The sequence below is a fragment of the Zosterops lateralis genome (assembly GCF_965231275.1).
Source record: "Zosterops lateralis genome assembly, chromosome: 9".
Classification (NCBI taxonomy): domain Eukaryota; kingdom Metazoa; phylum Chordata; class Aves; order Passeriformes; family Zosteropidae; genus Zosterops; species Zosterops lateralis.
The window spans coordinates 4,146,303-4,166,887 of record NC_139769.1 but is presented as its reverse complement, the minus strand read 5'-3'; the positions used below and the strand labels follow the sequence as shown (position 1 = coordinate 4,166,887).

General features: G+C 39.6%; 1 protein-coding gene across 7 annotated transcripts in view; it reads right to left on the bottom strand.

The window, feature by feature from the left end:
* DAB1 (DAB adaptor protein 1) overlaps positions 1 to 20,585 on the bottom strand; it is a 142,347-nt gene that overhangs the window by 86,815 nt on the left and 34,947 nt on the right. For all 7 annotated transcript variants that reach the window (XM_083867105.1, XM_083867104.1, XM_083867109.1 and 4 more), the window contains one exon: positions 15,545 to 15,744. In XM_083867105.1, coding sequence (XP_083723231.1) covers positions 15,545 to 15,611 — 67 coding nt within the window. In that variant the 5' untranslated portion in view covers positions 15,612 to 15,744. The remainder of the gene's footprint in view (positions 1 to 15,544; positions 15,745 to 20,585) is intronic.

The window sequence follows — 20,585 nt, the reverse complement described above, 5'->3', positions numbered from 1 at the left end:
AGCAGTAACTGGAATTTAAAGCTTTTAGCCAATCTGCAGCTTTGTCTACACTGCAATGTTTTGTGGGTTTCTTATTTAGCTGAGCGGGTGAAAACCCCCAAACCTTTATCTTGAGGATAGTGCTATTTTTTTTCTGATTTTCTTTATCTAAATGTTGTGCCATGGCCAGGCAGCTGGGCCAGGAATTCCCTGAAATCACTGCCATGTCCCCTGCCCTCAGCTACATCACCAGACCACGCACATCACAATGAAAGTGTGTGAATACATCATTTCAAAGTGTAAATTCTAGGAAAAGACATTTCCACACTGGTTTCAGCTAACAAAAACTAGAATTTTAAATATTGTCTTGGTTTGGTAACTTCTGGGAAATTTGTCTGCACTGATTTATTTTGACACAACTGAACGAGCAGACCTTTTGCCCCAGCTCCAAAGCAAAGTCCCCAGCAAATTTGCTTTAAGTGGGGCAGCTGTAGCAAACTAAAATGTAATCCTCTCCTGCTAATTTCCCACTAGAGTGTGAAAATTTTGTGGTAGGTTTCTTGATTACATCAAATCTCCCTGAAGAATCTTCACCCTGGAGCTTCATGAATGACACCACACATCAGAGAGGAGCCAGACAGAATATATCCTGTAAACTGCCCTCTCATGAATCCGCTGCTTCAAAAGTCAAATTAGAGATGTGATTTTACAGGAAGATGAATCCCCACATTTTTCCTTACAGGAAACAGCTTCTTCCTTTAAGTCAAAATCCTTAATCATGAAATGAGTCCATGTTTGTGTGCCTAATTCCATAAAATCTCTAAGCTTAGAGTGCAAGGTTGGTTTGACTTTTCCTGCCAGCATCTGGGATGCAGCAATTCAGCATCTGGAAAGGTAAAAAACACCCACTGGAGCCAGGGGTGACCCTGGCCAGTAAAAAGAGCAACCTGGATAGCAAGAAACCAAGGCCCACAGTCAAGATAAATTCAAGTTATTGATTCAATATTAAAATCCTCTTTGTTCTACTGAAGTCAAAATGAAATATTTTTATGTATTTTGAGCCTTATTAAAACCTATTCTTTCTTTTTAAAACAAAACTTAATTGAAACCGGCTAGAAGAAGAAAGCTTCATTTATCACCAAGTGACATTTTGTAATTAAAATACAGTTCAGAACAAAATGTTTAGCTGCAAAGGCGTGAATTTTCCCTTCTTCACCGTGGCTGCCAACTTGCTATTATTATGAGTGCAGTTAGAACCAGAAAGCTGGCTGCTGCTTCTTTTCACTGAAAATTAACTGGAAGGAGAGCAGGGATTGTTTGTCTAGAAACAGGATGCCAACTTTTTCTTTTTTTAAGGCCTGGTGGAGATGCAGTGCTGTCACCATGCACTGAGTTCTGTGGGGCTGGTCCAGACACAATAGTGAGTGGAACGTAATTACAAACAGCAACAATTCCTTCTCCTTTCTTGCTCTTGCTTCCTTGAAGGCTCCGTTTTCAGGTCAACTTATCTTTTATTTGCACAGTTGCTCTGTGTGACTTCCTCTAAACACACCCACAAGTTCACAAGGCTTTTCAGAGACAGCAATGCCCCGAAAATCATTCTAGGAAATGTGGAAGTTTCAGTTGCAGGAGGTTAAGAGCAGGAAAGAAGCATCAGGTTTATGGACGGCTGGCTACAAACCTGACCATTCTTAAATTTCTGTACGTGGGCCTCTAACAAAAGAATCAGGTTGGTTTTAGAATGGAAACTTTGGATTTTTCATTTCAGAATGGAAAAGGTCCCATTCTAAAATGAAAATTGTACACAGTGCACATGAGCAGTGTCTTTTACACTCACTCCTTGTGCCTAAAATGCTGAAAGGGCTCTGCTTGTAATAACTACAAGCTGCTATAAGCTGGAAACCCAAAGCTGACTGGCAAATTACTTTGGGGTATATCAAGTCATTCATTTGTTTTCCTAAAACAACATTCTGTGTTCTAGGAAAAATCTCAGTGTCTGTGCACAGCAGAAATAAACACAAACCTTCCCACGGAGGCACAGAAAATGTACAAGAAACTCTCATTCCTCTAAGCAGAACAATAATTTCCACTGCACCTTCCACTTTGAGACACAAAATAGGAACAGAATTTGGTTTCAAAACCTGCCAGTGAACTCAGAGTGATGAAAACATTCTTGCTCCCCTCACAAAGTGAGCGTGCTCCCGGGGCTCTGAAGTAGGTTAATACCATGATTACAGCATTTGCAGAGGTTGGCAATGCTGCTCCAATCTCCTGCTGTACTTAGACACCAAATGAATAAAAATGCCTCTGGTACAAAGGTTAAGTACATTAAAGAAGAGTCATATGAAGCTTTACCCACATGTCTGCCTGGCACAAGAAATAAAAAACTGCAGCATGCAATGGCTCAACATACGCAGAGTGATTCAATGCTTTTTGCACAATCTTCCCATCCCTAACACCATTTCAGAGGGTTTTTTTTTTTTCTTAAAGGGAGGCTCAAAGAGCCACCTCCAATCACACAATGAATGAAGTGCTTCAGTTTCACACAGTGAGTGTTGGGATTCACTGCCCTTGGAGTGATCCAGTTCCCTTTCTAAACTGGAGTGTGAAACACCATCATTTGGAGGAATTCCACCACTGCCAATGCAAGCACAGGCCCAGCTGTGCATCCACTGGGCCAAGGCTCTTCCAGCTGCACTCCAGACTCTCACATCTAATGGCTGAATTCCAGACTCAAAACTGAAATTTTCATGGAAGAGAAGTGTTTCCCACAATAATTTTGACTTAGCATTCACCTAATACTAATACTACTCACTATATAGGCTTGAGATGAGTAAATGTGTAAATTAATGTATCTAAGTAGATGAAATTCTGATGAATAGGAACATATTGATGATGAAATCTCAGACCTCAAAGCCCATCACACGCAGCAGATCAAATGAAGACCCTGCTCCAAATGCTGGCAAAGGTGAAGTTTCAGAGGTGATGAATTTGGAATATTTTGCCTTGGTCACAGCAGCATAAAGCATATTAATGTTTTCTAGATATGAGAGTCTGGCTGACTAAATACCCATATTCCAGGGATGCTTAGTTTATATAAATAGCACTGGCAAGAGGGAACTGCTTGTGCTATACACTTACTAATCAAGATAATTCACTTTTGAGTGTAAAAATACTAAAATTATCTTTTTGGGAGAAGACACCCAGTTCCTTCTTTCTAGTCTGTTGTTTTTTTTTCTCCTCACAGACCCCCATTTTTAAATCTTTCCGCTTGTCAGTTCTGAATAATTTGGTTAAAAAAATGTTATCTAAAGGGTTTTGAGTTTAATGCAGGCCAATAACCTTGAATATTTTAAAGCAGCTAGAAAGAAGCTTAACCACACATTTCAGCAAGTCTAAAGAGACATAATTTGAAAGGTATTTATAGCTAGTGCCTCTTTATTTTCACATCTCAGGCTTTTAGAACCTTTGCTCTAAACCTAAAGGGGAAATTTTCCCCCTTTGAACTGGGTTACTTCAAATGAAAACTTCATTACTAACCTTAGAGAATTCAGCCTCCTCCAAACATCATCTGCTTTGAGAGAAAAAAGTAAATCAGCTTGTGTTTGGATATAATTAGTGTGAAATGACAGAAACGACAAAATCTGGCCTGCAGAGGTTATGGGGTATTAACAAAAGATGATGTTGTAATAGTTTAGACTTGTCTGCTGGAGACAGGCTGTGTGGAACAGAGCAAGAAGAAAACACAGAATATGTAAAGCTGCCTCCACAGAGTTCATCTGATGGTCAGAGAGCTCACACCAGCTTCAAGATACATTTCTGAAGATAACTTCACATTCCTGAAGAAACACATGAAGAAATGGCACCTTTGGTGTCTTTTCCCCCACCTCACTCTCTAACCAGAACATTCCCCTGCAATCCAGCAGTGGAAAACAACATCTCATATTCACTGCACAAATTCAATAAAACATAAAAGTCCTCTTAGAAAGCTTCACTCACAGGTGTAACTCTAAATTTCTTACTCTTGTGATGGCCAACAGTTCTCAATGAGCTTCCTTGTTATGAAATATTCAAAACCAGATTAAATGTCGATAGAACGTCCCTGGAAGCTGAACTGCGAGTAAATAGTGAAAAACAAGTTGCTTTTCACAACTTCAAGGCTTCATATTTCCCCTGTTGTGAACATGTTACTACAAAACTGGACTCCAGTAGCAAGTATCAGGTTACTCATTACAAGTGAGGTCTTTATTTGTCAGTCTTAACAGGCAACAGGGATTACCTTTTCCATAGTGTGTTTATAGAGGTGCTTACTGCACCTTTAAATTTGCATTGATTGCTTCATTACCAAAAGGACACAAATCTCCCCTCAAAATCCTTTTTTTTTCTAATTATATTTTGTCTTAGAAACAGAGGAACTTAATACAAAGAGACAAAAGTATCAACACACAATAATTTCACATATTAAAAATCCAATCCATCCAAATCTGATTGTTCTATAGATATTTAACCCCAAATAATTGGTTCCACCAAAAGATTAAAAAAAACCCCAAACTCAAACCTCTTCTTTATCTTTATAATCTTTTCAGTACACCAGCAGTTTATGCATTGAATAGAATATGAGGAATTACTGAATTAAGAAATTACTGGGGAGAGTTTACTAGGCTGTTAAATATATGAAATAATACATTTACTTTATCTTTATTTGCTTAAATGACCATGTCCCTGAAAATGGTTGTGAGATAATTCAAGATGAACGAATAGTGAAATTAAGATAAAATCCTAAAGGTTTTTAAACACAATAAAGGTTCTTTGCTTCTGACCACAGGATCCTTGTTGCTCTCCTTAATATGTCTACATTAAAAAAACCCAGACATGAACCTAGAAATTAAAGTGAGCTTTTAGGTGGGTATGACTCCTTCCAAGCTAATTTTGAACACCCAAAAATAAGTGTTTGTTTCACTGAAGTAAATGTCTAGCACTGAGTGGGACCACCTATACTTGTCTTCTGGGGAATGACTTGGCCTAAAAAAGAATTATTATTAATTAGCATTATCCTGGACCTCATTAACATATGCACATGGAGATGAGCTTCAGTGTATGGGCCTTTCCATCAAATTAGTTAGATAATCTCTAATAAACCTCAGTGCCATCACAGATTGTTCATCCCCCTCTGCTCTAACCCTGACATCATGTTAAGCATCTGTATCTTACCAAACTCCCAGTCTCTTCTCATTTGTTCCTATGCCAAAATAATCCCTCCCAAAATCCTTCTCTGGAGACCTGCAGTGATGTCCAGTGAAACAAATTTTTCTAAGATGTAAGGGATTTAGATTTAGCTTCCATCAATAGCCACACGTTCCCTTTCAGGCTGGGGTATCATACAAACAAAGCAGGCAGCTCCATCCTGAGTGCCAAGCACAGAAAGCAGCCCCAAATGGAGTACATTCCCTGACCACTGTCCTTCCATTCACTGAGCAGGACAAAGGTCTCCAGGAAACAGCAAGATGAGCTCAGCTCATTAAAAACTGTATGAAAATGTGTATCCTGAAGGGATGTTAAATGAGGCTTACACAGGCAACTTTGAGGCTCTGCTTCCTTAGAATTTTAGTGCTTAACCTTAGAGCCCCGGCATTTCTTTAATGCAATTAAACAGAGGCATGGATATAATGTATTGCTTTAGTTATAGTCTAGCACAGGGAGAGAAAATAGGCAAGAGAGATAAAGAATTCTGTAGGTAGCTTTCATTTTGATCTCCAGTATCTCTCGAGCGCTGCCATCCCTCTGACACACTCACCACAGCAGAGGCTGTGCTCCTCCACAGCCAATTTTACTGGTGACATGATTTTTAAAGAGACATTTCAGATAGGTGCATTTTTTTAAAAAAAGAACTATAAACCATAAGTATCCTGCACTAGTAAATACAGCAAGCACTGAACACACTAGGTAACCATGTCAATATTAAACTTAAGCCATGCCTGACTACAGAGTACACCCAATTTCCCTGGTGCATTTAATTCACTTTATGTGACTTTGGACATTTGAATTCAATTTAAAACTTACACAGGCAACACAAGGCTGCAAAAAAAAAAAAAAATAAAAAAAAAAAAAAATAAAAAAAAAATAAAAATAAAAAAAAGGTTTGGTTCATCCAACTACTACTGGTGTTTTTGCCTCCCACCTAGTTATCAGCCCATTATTGTGACGTGTGAATATTACCCTCTTATTACTTTCAAGGCGATTTTATATTTAAAATGAAATTAATAGCTAACCTCAAAAGACTGCGCTTAATTTCATTTCACTCCCTGAATCATCCTTTTCACTACACAATTCTCCCTCTAACTAAACTAGGAGCGTAAGAGGTGTAATTATAGATCACAGATTAGCTGTTCAGCATTTGCTGCTGGTTAAAGTGGGGTAGACATTAAAGTTGGCTCCAGAGGAAGCTGCTGCTCCTGTAACTTGTAGAAGAATCTGCTGCAAAATGTTAATATTTAGAAGCCAAGTCTGGAATTGTCTGTGCTTTTGCAGGATATCCTATGAAACCACTGCCAGGAGGATCTGGGAGAGGAAAAATCCCCCCAAACCATGTAGCCCACCAGATTCAGTTTCCTCCAATGGAAGATGCTGGAAACACCAATTTCTTTGGTTCCACTCCTAATGACTTCTGTGTTGATGGAGCACCAGCTTGTTTGCTTCCCTGACTGTCCCATCACAAAGAGAGACCACAGATCATTCCCACCTCTACTTCGAACTGGATCTACTTGGAGCAAGGAAAGGCAGTTTGGGGACTCGGCAGCCAAATGACAATTTGCCCTCCTTCTCCTGTTTTTAATGCTGCTTTGCAGCAATGAGTAAAGCTGTCTCTGGGAAATGGAAGTGAAAGCTACTCTGTTCTTGTCAGAATAATAATGGATATTGTGTTGGCAACTTTCCTCCTGCACTGCACAACTGCATAAATAAAAGGAATTGGGAAAAGCCAATACTGGAGTAAATAAAAGAGGTAAACTCGCCTGCTTGCAAATAAGTGATAACTGAGTTTGTTTCAGCCTGGGCAGTGAGAACAGGATGAACATGGTGTCTAAATCAGAAGTGATTTCAACCCCACTGATCCTCATCTGTGGAGAGAGGCTCTGGGGAGAGGCTCTGGCTGTACAAGAGACTCAAAGCAGAAACCTTTCAAGAGGTTGAGCATCTGCACACAAGGTTTTACAGCCAGAACCAGACTGAAAACGGCCTTTGGCAACTCTCAGGTTTAGTTCAATACTGGGATATCAACTCTGCCCCCACTATTGTTGCAAGTAGAAGGAAAGATGGCAACGAGCATAAAAGTACATCCCTTTCTTTTTCATACAAAAGACCCTCACAAACACATTACTTAGTTAAGCAAACTAAATATTGTCACATACACAAAACCGAGCAAATGTAGAAGCAGAGAAATGCTCTTTTTCCTGTCCTTTTGCCAACAACCAGCTATAAAATATGACAATGTTTAGATAAAAATAATACAAATAGGATGTCATTATTTCTGAGCACATGTTTATCTCTAATTCACTTTCAAGAGAAATGTTATGCTTCAGCACATTCACAGAATCACAGAATAAGCTGAGGTGGAAGGAACTCACAAGGAACATCCACTCCATCACTGGACAACCTAAATACATCTTATGTATATATAAAATATATTACCTTTATTCTGGAGGACCAATAATGTCCATATTGATCCTATACAGAGAATCATGCATGAGCATCACAGCCACATATTCTCTTTACTCCTGAGGAGCACAGTGAATGTCTGCTCTGACATATTTATCACAGGAAATCTGAGCCTATTACTTGACCAAATTCCCTACATATTTCTTCAAGCTCTTGCAGAGGAATGTACCACAAGGCATGAATGAAGGGCTTACAATTTCTGTCATAGTATTTCAATACACTCCCAATTCTGCGGGCAAGTTTTTCTTAACCAGAAGTGGTCAGTGCTCTGTGACATTGAAGATTAAGGAGACAATTATTTTTCAACTGAAGTTTTTGTGAGATATATATATATATATAAATATATATATATAAACATTTCTGATTCAGGCCACTTAAACACACAAACCAAACCCTGCATATGTCTGTTAACTTGTACATTCCTCCACAGATTTTTTTTTCTTCACAAGCTGATTAATGAAATTACTGTGATGTCAACACTGAGAGAGTGAAATGTGCTGGTTAAAGCACAAAACAAGAAACGGGATCCTCGGATTACATACCAAGCTCTGCCCTGATTTGTGCTGTAATCTTTGGAAAGTAATTGAGAGATCAGCATTGGCTTTTGATGTAAGGATCTAACCACCTTTGAAATCAATTTACATTTCCCCCATATGTACATAGGTCAAGAAAGCTCATGATTTTCCATAAATTACATAAAATTATATAAGATTGGAAGAATTTTCTCTGGTAATATGAAAAAGTATACACTGTAATAATGTGGGCACCAGTGCTAAGTGTTATCTGTTTATTTCAGGAGAAAATTAGTGAGCAATTTAATACTGGGATCAAGCTAATATTCCAAATTTACTTGTCTTTGATATCCCTTCAGCAAAATGAGAGGAGTTATCAACACAGCTGATAGCTCTAATCTGTATTATACAGTGAGCAACACTTTATTGCATTTTATGGGAAATTCTGCAAATAATAATAGTGTTGATGGAAAAGGCAAAATGTTTCAGAAAACTACAAATGCTCAAATGCAAGTAGTGCAACATGCTGACAGAAATGTTATTCATCAATATTTATTAGGCAAGAAAATATCTTTGGATGAAGAACGCTACAAAAACATTATCATCACCAACATACTTGTCCCTGTAGAATATTTCTATGTGAGCCATATTAGGAAACTTCTACTAATCCAAACCTCTGGAGGTATTTTAGCTACTAATCTGGATGAATTAGGTCACTCCTGCTCAGTTATTCATTACATGATAGAATTTTCTTCCCTGAACTCTCGAAACAAAACTTCCCATTTACGAAAGTTCCAACACAAATTTTTGCAATTTTGCTGAGAGTCTTTTCAATGACTGCAAGCAGAGAAAAAGTTTTGCTGAAAATTAATTGATTTGCCTGTTTAAAAGTTCTACTTCCTCATCAGCCCCAGCCCCACCTTCTCCTTATTTCAATCAAATCTCAGAGGTAGTTTTAGAGCACAAGAGGATGAAGCCAGAAACAAGGTACAGCACAGGCTGAACTGGATGCACAGGTGATGCTCACAGCAGCTCTCCCACCCACCTGTACTTATGGACTGTTCCATGATTGAAATCCTCTCTGGAAAATGCACTGCATTGAGCTCCTGATTATTACTTTAAACTGAAATGCTTTCCTGACTGTTAAAACATTGAGAAATTATAACAGAAGCTCTTGAGAAGTGATATTCTTAATATTCAACAGATTATTGATTGCTCTGCTGAGGAGCAGCAAAGTAACACCAGCCCCAACCTCAGTTTAGGCAGATTTCCCATAATTAAAAACAACAGTAAACATCATATCTGACACAACAGACAACATCCATCACACCCCCAAAGAATCCAGCAATTAATAAGCACAGACCCCCTTTGGTACGTGGTATTTAAACCAGAATTCATGAGCTCTCTAATTGATGATAGGTTATTGGATAACCCTTGTTAATTATAGCTACACAATGTCAAAATTAATGATTTTCCCACCCTCTTTCAACTTGAGAATGAATTCATAACTTAGATCAACTCACAAAAGACGAGCAATTAATATTGTCAGTAATCATTTCACAAAAGAGATTTGTTAAAGGCAGGCGTGTGGACACAATTAGTGTATCAACTAATGTTGCTGTTACTTGATCTATAAATTATTGAAAAAACTCATGGCTAGTGCAAGGAAACAAAGCAAATCCACTCCCAGTCAATGAAGGAAACTCCTCTGTTCATTACTCTTCAGATCAAATTCAAATTTTGCTGGATTCCACGAATCTCAGCTACATAATCAGAAAAAAACATGAACCTATACCAATGTGACATCTTGAAATGCCTCATTAGGGTGATGATGCTTTAATTGTTGGCAGTTGATCAGAAAGTTTTTTAAAAAAAGTTAATTCATTAAAAAACTATTTCACCATCACTGTTCATAGCACTCATTAATTTAAACTGAAGTTCCAACCTGGAAACACAGCTGTAAAAACCATACTAAAATTTCTGTGTGTCAGCAAAATTTTAACTTTTACATCCATCAGAAACTCCCATTCCACTCTCAAGTTCAGCAATCATTAGTGCAAAGACTGGATTCAAATGAGGTCTAAGAAGCCCAACACAGGACTGGGGTAGCATTAGGCACCTATGATGAAAACTGACAATGACAAAACATAACCTCGTTTAAAGGCTTCCTATCCCCAAAGGCTTTTAAACTAACTAGGTAGCTGCTGTTTGATCTTAGCCTGACTAGAGTTTTGCTCCTGGGGATGCAAAAGTTTTCCTTTAGATAGTTAGACAGACCCCAGCCTCTCATTAGTGCTTAAAAGACCCAGGAAATAGATGTGACTGCCACAGGCCCAATCCGCACGCGAATGGTTCTGCAGCCCCTGCTTTCCCTTTAATCAGCAGTCAGGAGAGATAAAACGGGACAATTAAGCTTTTTGCCATCATGATCCCAAGGGGATCAGACTCAGATCTCCCACCTCCAAGCCAGCCCTGCCACGCAAAGCCCCGCGGTGCAAACTCCTCACCTGGCATGAACCAGCCCCCCGCGCGGAGCCCGCTCTCGCTCTCCCTCCTGGAGCACGGCTTGGGCACCTGGATATCCATCCAGCCAGGACACAGCGCCCAGCTCTGGGTGAGGAGAAGACCTCCAGCTCCAGCAGAGCACACCCCACCCTCTGTGAATGCCCCATTGCTACTGGCTGGGTGCAGCAATCCCCAGCTTGGCACCCTGCCTGCCCTGAGAGCAGCTCCCCAATGCCACGTGCTTCCCACGTGCTCTGGAAATCCAATAAACAAGGGGAAACTCACCCAAGGGACCTGAGCATCAACCATCACCATGCCCAGCGTCAATGTGCCCAAGCTCCTCTGGGAATTTGCTCCCATTTTTTTTTAAAAGTCCCTGTCATTTTTGAAAATTGACTTGGGAGGCTTATGATGGGGGAGACGATGAGAGATGGAATTGCAGAACAAGCCCCAAGCTTCAAAAGAAAAATTACAGAATTTAAGTGCAAGAGGAAGATATTAAATCTCTAGGAAAGTCCCCTGGCCTATCCCAAGCAGACACAGATCTGCACTGAAATTTGGTAGCCTGGCTCACTTCTTTATTGACCTCGTATTTCAATTTTTCTGTTCAGCTAATTTTGCAAGAAGGGATTTTCCCAGGCAGTTATCAGTGTGAATTCAACATCAATGCAACACATTTCCCCCAGAGAGGTTTCTAAATCAATTTTAATTCCAATAGGCTCAAGTAAATGTTTTCAATTTGATTCAATAATCTATATACACTTACAACAAGGCTTTTCCCCCATGTACTACAAGACAAACATGGTTTATGTCTCTAACAACTCTGGCTAATAAAAAACTCTAATTTCCTATCCTGAACAATACAAACACACAGTTTTTATTCACTTCTTAATGAACCGGATGACATAAACAAACAAAATAAAATCAGCATTTAAGAGCATCAGTTATATCATTAATTCTCTAAATGCTTCTTAAAGAACACATTACTTTTGGCGAATTCACCAAAAAAAAAATTGTATCACCAAAAAAAAGTCCTCAAATTGAGCTTTCTAAATCTCCTGAGAATTTCTCACAATTTTCACTTAGAGTGCAACACAAAACCTCTCCAGGATATCTTTTAAAATGTTAGCAAGTTCTCAGAAAAGGATAATTACAATGAAGTTACCAGCAGATATCAGCACAAGTGGCATGAAGATTAGGGCTGGAGGTGGGGTATGGCAGAAATATAATCTCCTCTAATAACACCTAGTGCACTGTAAGCTGTAAAATGGAATAAAGTGTAGGAATGAGGGCTCTGGAGGTCAGGGTGAAACACTGGTCCTCAAGGGACAAGGAGCTTCACAGCCCAGGGAGGAAAAAGTGACAATCTGGAGAGGAAGGGAGGTGCCTGGCTCACCTCTGCTCCTATAACAACATTTCCAGGTCAGTTAAAATTCCAACCCCTCTGCCATGAGTATGACCAGGAAGCATTTCTAGAGCCCATCCAATCCTGGATCCATCAGATCAATATGGAGTGAAAAAAGGGCAAAACGTGTACCTGACTTTTCAACAGCCTGCTTTTACCGTGATCCAGGGTGACAATGTTAACATACAAAATTACAGTCTGATACGATCGTGTCAATATTGAACTTACCCACAGAACATCAGAGCTCCTCAGCTGTGATTCTGTGCAAACAAGAGGCTTCTGAGAGGGTTTTGTATGTAAGTTCTTGCCCTAACTGCAGTGCTGAAACAGGACACTGCCTCACAAACCAGCTCAGATGACAGAGGAGACACTGCAGAGCTGGCTATGACCAGAAAACTCACAACTGTGAGAACACCATGCCTAAAGAGAAGTGGTTCAAAGGGAACTGCTTTGCATGTCACTACAGAAAGAGTTTTCACTGTGTTCCCAGCACATCAAAGAAATATTTGGTAAAACTTTTGCAGGAGCATTGTCATTTGCCTCACCTGCAGCACAAATCAAACTATTTCCCTGTCACCCAAAACCCTGTCACCCAAAAGTCAGCAGCCTATGCAACAGACCCTAAAAGCAGTTATGTGAAATCCTAAAGGAATTTCAACCACACCCTTCTGTCAGGGAGTCAGGCCATCCCAGCAGCAAGACTTCGCATTCACACTCATCAAATATCATCAGACTCCTGCTGTACTTTTTTTCTAATCTGTCCAGGTTATTAAATAGTTAACTAATGTCATCATAGAGGCATTAACTCAAGGTATGCACTATTACCACAATTGTACAAGTCATTGCTTTCTTTTTGGCCACTGTAAATAAGAAGACTCTCTCTCCAATAAGAAGAGTTGCTCACATTTATGACAATTTATACTGTTTTATATCCATACACCTTACAAATCCCAGGAATTAAGCTTTGTTTTATTTCAACACTCCAAATAAGAAACAGTGCCTCACTGGATGTTTATGCAGATGAAGAGAACTAAAGATTTAGCTGACTCTACACATAAAATTTAGGCTGAGATCAGGAAAGAACCAGTCCCGTGCTCCAACTCCACACTAATCCTCACCCCCTTTCAGTCACCCCAGACCTCCAGAGTGGGACACAAATGTGGGCCAGACATTCCATGCAGTGCTGTGAGCTGCAGAAGCCAGGAGAACTACCAAAACACTGGATAATACAGCAAAAGAGACCTGTCCCTCCTCTGGAGGGAGGAAGATTCATGGCTCTTCCAGAAGTACAACAAAACACTGGAAAAACCACTAGAGCTGGAATTTCTGTTTATACAGCAAAGATTTATTTCTTGGGAATACTTAGTTGCATTGCATAATCAAACTCATTGATTAGCAACATTAGAAACTTCATGTTAGCACTTGCTACCTGCCACTGCTCGTAATTAATGAACTTGGGAAAAATAAGGGGAAAAAAAATCCCTGTTTTTCACGCGTCCATCACTCCCACTATACAGTGGAGGGCTCCTTTGTTGGAACACGGGGGAAGTGCATACGACTCAATGAGAAGTAAATGAGCACACCAAGTTTCTTTTGACTCTGGTTCTGTGGGATTTGAATGGCAAACAGTGCGTGCATTGTGTACCTTGTCTGCGTGAAGCATTCACTGCTCCAGCCCCGAGGGGATGGGATGCACTCAGACTGCACCAGAATAATCCTGGGGATGTGCCACTGCCATTCCCTGTCCCTTCCAGCTCCCCAGACACTCCCACACAAAATATTTTATACCCCTCCTCAGCACTGGAGGTAATTCTCAGAATTTCCATTTGGGGGGTGGAATCAGATTTTGGGCAGAGAAGTGTTCAGTTATTGTGATTTATGGAAATGTTGTTACAAGTTGGATGCTGAATATTTTTTTAACTTAAATGTCAAGTTCCTACAAGAGTTGTTTGCTGGTTTCGAAAGTTTCAGCCTCCAGCAGAAGAAATAACATAGGAGACACACATCAAAAAGATGTTATCCATATTGCAAAGAAATGACATTTTTTAATTTCCTGCCTGCCCCCAAAAACTAAATGATCTTACAACCAAACTACTTTAACTTTATTTGCCTTAAACATCTTAGATCACATTCTCATTTACATCAAAGTTTCCCTTTTCTTGCCTTTCCAAACTGTAGCTTTTTTATCTTAAATGAATAATTTTTGATTTGTGAGTGTAGGCCTAGAGCAGTCATAAGGTTTTTAAACCATCTTCTGAATAAACACTTGAATTTTTTTAATTGCTGTATCTTTTAAGAACTCTAGGATAAAGATTTCTGATACAAAAGCCAAAGGGAACACAAGGCCTTAGTAAATATTTTGGAGGAATTGCTGCAGTAAATGGTGTTGCTGCCCAGCATTTCAAGTTAACTGTGAGTAAAATTTGCATTATACATATATAAGCAAATATGAGATTTTTTTTTTGTCATAGAAAAGGAAAAAACAGTCAGAAGTAAATGACTAAATTGCACATCCAGAGAGAAACAGAATGACAAACTCCAGAACACACATGAAAGTTCAAATCTTGCTGTGTTGAGTATTGAAACTATTAAGTATGATTATTTTCTTTTTTACTTTTTTATTTGAGTAATTCATATTCAATCTGTTTTCAATTGTAATTTCATGTGTAGGTTTAAAAAAATAACCAAATATGGCTACATGGAACAACAAAAATTACGACTAGAATTCAAGGTCTTGGGCTCCAAGTTCATCAATATTTAAAACCATAAGCAATAAAAATACTAATAAATTGCAAGGAGAAAAATCCCTAAAAATCTTTTAGCAAGTGTAAGCATCAAATTCATATGGTCTCATTTCTCACACTTATCACCCCACAGAACTGCTCTACAGTCTGAGGCAAAATTGTAAATACAAATATGAACTAATCCAACCATGAGTTTCTCCATAACTTCTCCTTAATTTTGAGTTTTAGATTCCCATATATACCAGATTACAATGAATCTCTCCACAGATTGCTACTGAGTTCTCAAACTTCACTAAGAGTCAGTAAAATGCAAACTCCAGGAACAGAAAGTGCACTTGAGCTCTGGTTAGTTCAAAAAAAACGCAGAAAAAAAAAAATTAGAAAAAAATGTATTTATCAGCAGAAAAAAAAGAAAAGCGATCTTTTGTTGAGCAATTTTAAAAATTGTATTCCTCTTCGTGAACCATAAATAATATGCAAGTTTCTTCTCATGTATCAGACATATTTCAAAAGGATGTATTTTTTAGGTCAGAGAATCAAACCTCATATTTCTGTACCAGACTTAACAAATCCCACTTTCACTGAGCACACAGATAACAGAAGAGTCACAGATGTGCCAAAGGTGGCTGATGTAGGAGCTGATTAAAGTACAAAATACACACAAATAAAGAGAAATGAGTCACTACCTTTCTTTTTGGAGTCTTTCTTTGTGCTGGTTTTAACAGCCACTTGAAGTTCTGTCTCAGTTGACATCCTATATCCTTAGTCCTCTTCACACAGATCCAGGATCTCGGTCAGGCTCATTTAGAACGTCTCTCCAAGAGAATAATTTACCCTTTCAGATACTATAACCCAAACAGTTCATCTCATTCACTCCTTTCGAGTGCTGTGAAGGAAGGAAACAAAAAGGAACAGTCATTTTCTGGGTTTAAAACATGAAAGGGAAGTAAAAAAAGCCAAACCATTGCAAGGGAGAAACATATAAAGTTCTCCATCTACTGAGTCAACTGTCCACGATTTTAAATGCCTAAAAAAATTTATCTGTGACCACCTTAAACATCTGTATTTGAGATGTTTTGGCATATCTGAGATGCCCTCACAGCCTAAAGACACTGCTCAGGGTGTACAGAAAACCAGCACTTCTGGACCAGCAGCTGGAGGACAAAGACCACGATGGAGGAAGTAGCTGGAAATGTCACCAAAAGCAAAAAAATCTGCAAGGACTCAATTCTTAAATACACCAATTCCCTATTGCCAGATAGTAAGTACAGATTTTTCACTCCTCCAATTCTCTTTCTGTGCTTTCTTTCTCTTACTTGAACAAAGACAAATGAAAAATTTATTCATTGCTCATGCTGAGAACATCAAACTTTGCCACTCCTCTTGCTTATGATAATGTTTCCAGTATAAAAGACTCTGTCTCCACGCAAACGAAGCTGTAATTTTAACACCCATCTAGTAATCTTTCTTGCAAAGATCTCTGAAAATAGTTAATTAAACCCTTGAAATATAAATGGGATAGGTGCAAAAGGTTAACATTTAGAGAAATAACATTTAGGGAGAAAGCTACAACTTTACATAATGTCTATTTGTTGGGGACAAAAACGCACCAGCTGTGAACCCACAGCAGGAATGTGCTAGAGCAGGATGAGGGAGGCAGGACTGGGGATGTCAGGGCTCTGGAGGCAAAGAACGCACAAAGAATAAACATCTAAGCAGAAAAGAACCCATTGCTCCAATTCTCACTGCTGGTCCTTCCTGCTTTGAGGGATGAACCACTTACTTGAGCCAGTCTGTTGAGGGCAGAGGACCAGACTGTCCCAAGTCATTTGTCAGGACGTTCCCTCACCAAATGCATCTTCTTACTGCCCCTTTCTTTTTGTGAGAAAGTTCTCATTATTAGCACAATTACAGAGAAGTCCATCTGGCCTGTCAGAACAGCTGCCCACTTATTAAATAAGCATTTAATAAAGATATTAACCCAACATATCAGCTGGTTAGATGGCCAGAGATTAACTGCAGTGAGAGTTATTTACTAATGTCCCTTCTTTGTCATTTAAGAAAGTAACAGACTGCAAACACTGGAATAATTTTGACACTTTAAATCACTTTTCACAGTTAGGGCTGTGAAGCCACCAGTACTTTCAAATCCAGGCTCTTTTAACATTTTAAAATGCTTCAGTAACATTACACTGCCATGCACCGTCTGAAGTGATTTAATATTGCTGAAGTGTGTCAGGGGCTTTCTTTAATAAGCTCTTCAAATCTGTCTGTGTATTATAGAATATTCAAAGATAGCTTTTCAAAATCTGCTGAACTGATTTTTGAAATACAAAATTCCCTGTTCCCCCCTCTGTGGAATCTGAATAAGCGCCGCATGGCAAAAAAAAAAAAAAAAAAAAAAAAAAAAAAAGGGAAAAAAAACTAAAACGAGGCACAAATTGAAGTTGCAGCGCTTGCGAATGAACCTGCTTGGTGCAACAGACCTGAATAAACCAACAGCATCCTGATGAATCCTCTCAGCTGAGAAAAGAGTAGGAAAGGACAAAGCAAAGGAAGGCTGGTCAGAGAGGGAAAAGGAGTAAACAGCTCCCAGAGTGAAGCTTCCAGGATCCTCCTCTCTGGGCAGGTCCATGGCCAGGGAGATGCCTCTCCCCAAGCACAGCTGCTGGGGGGAACACCCTCACCCTCCTCACTCACGCTTCAAATCCCCCCACGAGCAGGGAGAGGAGCTCTGTGCAGAACAGATGTCCCTCACAACCCCCAGCTCCTTCCCCTCCCCCTGCCTGCAACCCAATTTAATAATATTTAGTTTTACAGCACAGTGGGGATGCATCAGCCTTTACAGCTCAATGGCACTTACTTAAAGCATCTCTCGAGTCACAGCTGGATTGACAGTTTATTTTTCGAGAATTTGGATTTATATTTACCTAAAGGTTAACTGCATAACTCTACAAGGAGCATTAACACGAGCCACTTCACAAAAGGGAAATATTTATAATAGGTCCACTTATTATAAAAATAAATTAAAAATAAATACCAAATACCCCCGGGGTCCGTAGTTAAGCAAGTTTTAATGTCTTTAGAAGACCACTGTGGCTACAAAGCATCAGGAATGTCATCTCCTGTTGTCAGCTATTTCCAACAGGACAGCTGAAATAGTAGCATCTGAATGGCACTGAATATTTTAAAGTAACAACATATGACTGCTATCTCATTTGAAACTCTCCAGAAAAGCTATATCCCCTCGAGGCTATCCCACTGAGTAATATTTTTTAAAATAAATGCATGTCTGTTTTTGGACAGGTTCACATATTGATTTACTTTCAAACCTAATCAGGTCATACTCTTGCAGGCTCATAGATCCTTGAATAAAGTAATAGGTATCTTTGTAAAGCAGCACATAAACATCTGTCAGGCACCAGCTATAGTTCAAACTGAATTTGCTACAGAGACAATTCCTCCAAAAGTACAGGTCGTTATGTAAGCCACATTAGTAAACTTTCATGCACTGTCCATATTTCAGCCGTTTATTACCCAGATGAGAATGGCAGTCAATCTGCTCCTCACCGCAACAGCTTTCATTGTCTCCTCCAATCTAGGTCACCGTTGTTAAATACCACAGCCTCCCAACTGTGGGAAGTACTGCAGCATGTGTTTTATCAATGAGATGCTATTTGCTTTGATCAGTTCTGCCACATTTCTCTCTCCCTGCTCTAAAGACAAAATTTTGTTAGCTGTGTTTCCAAAAAGAAAATAATAATTCCATCTTCTTACACATATCCATCCACTCTAACAATCTCCTTGAGTGCCTTGTTACTGCTCCAGGTTTTGCAATGTTATGTGCATGCCTCAGCTTTTCCTAAAGAGGATTCTGAGCTCTTCATTTTAACAAAATACTGACATTTTCTGTGGCCTTATTAAGTGGCTACAGCAGGAACACAATCGGCGCATTCTGGAATTAACTGGCTCTTAATTCCAGGAGAAGTTCTTAAGCTGCATTCTCTATTACTCCTATGCCAGCACAAAACCTAAAGCCTCAGCAAAGAAATATTTCTGTAAATTCACTTTGCAGTAAGGATTAACACAGGTTGGACCCTTTATGCACGGGGAAATTAGTCCCAAGCCTCCCACACGTGCCTGTGAAACAACAATTTCTGTCAAATCATTTGTCTTTTCAACCACGCTTCAGTGAGCTCATGTTGGGGTTATTAGGAGACTTCCCCTGGCCCAAGTTATGAAGGAGGTCAGAGACAAGATGATCATAATACTTCCCCTCTGGCTTTCAAATACATGAATTAATTAATTTTCTTCAGGACTTCAAAACTTAAGAAGTTCCCTCCCCTGAAACCACTTTCCATCTGCTTATATAAAAGAAAAGCAGTCTTAGAAAGGATTTGTAACTAAGCCCTGGCATTCCCTAGGTATTTAAGTTCTTCACAGCCCCAAAATGGGATTTGACAAGAGGATGGTACCTCCCAAACATTGGTTTGACAAAACAAAAGCCGTGCTCCCATCCTTAGCTCTTGCTTTTATGCCTCCGGAGTTTGGCAATTAATTTTTTCTCCTCCAAAGCACCCAACATAATCATGTTGATGCCCGTGGTTTTACAAGTGTTAAACAAGGCCCAAACATACTAAAATGGTAAAATAGAAGTGAAAATAAAAGTGAAAAAGTGCTGTGGTCCTGGAAAACTAAAACCAGTTCAAGTGTAAGGGAGAAATCCAGGGAGAAAATGTTTCTCATCCATTTCCCACCTGCTCTCAAAGCTTAACATAGAGAACAGCAGTGGGACCACACACACACACCATGGAAAACCCACCCTTGCCACCCAGTGCTCTTTGTATCCTCCAGGGAGAGGGGCCAGGAAATCCTCTGGTGCTGCTCACACTGTTTTGTACTCATCAGCTCATTTCCCCAACGGTCAGGGCTGGGGAACATCAGAGGATTCATCTGTCACAGCAGGCACTGCACTAATTCTGAACAGGAGCCCAAGGGACTCATCCAAAACCCACTGACACACTGCAGTCAACAAGCCCTGCAAGGAAGAACCAGAAAAGGAGGAAGCCAAGGTAAAAGAGAGCTTAAGACACTGACAGAGAGGAGAAAATGAGGAGGAAAGAAAAGCAATCAGGAGAGCTGTCAGTGACACTTCATTACAGCAAATTCTGTAAAGTGTTTAACAGGAAAATCTAAGCCAGACCATGCACTGAAATTCTGGCTGTCCTGCCACAGAAAACAACCTCTGTTGGATTGTTCAGGGTCTGTCCCTCTGCTCCAGTTCTGCCATTTGCCTGCAGAAGAGCAGAATTCACTGCTTCCAGTGACAAAGCCAGAGGACTCTCTTCTATGGCACTCCGTGCCAAGCACTGCCTTTTCCTGTCCAAAGACATTTCTTTGCTGGTATTTCTGCAGCCCATAAAGGTGAAAAGAAATTTACTGTTCCCATGCACAAACTGAGATACTACACAAACATTTATTCCCCTACAAACCCTCCCCTGGAACCCAGAACTCTTCATCTCCCACCCACTCCCTAAATATCACAGCTTGTTAAGACTCACAACTGCCTCCAGATCACAAACTTAGCTTTGTTTGCTCTAAAATGAGCATGTACTTCCCTCTACTCCTGAATTTCTATATATTATGATAAAGGAAGGAGTTTTATGTCCTTTAAGCCCTTTATTCAGCTTTCTGTACTATCTTTGTAGTGTCTTCCAGAACAAAATT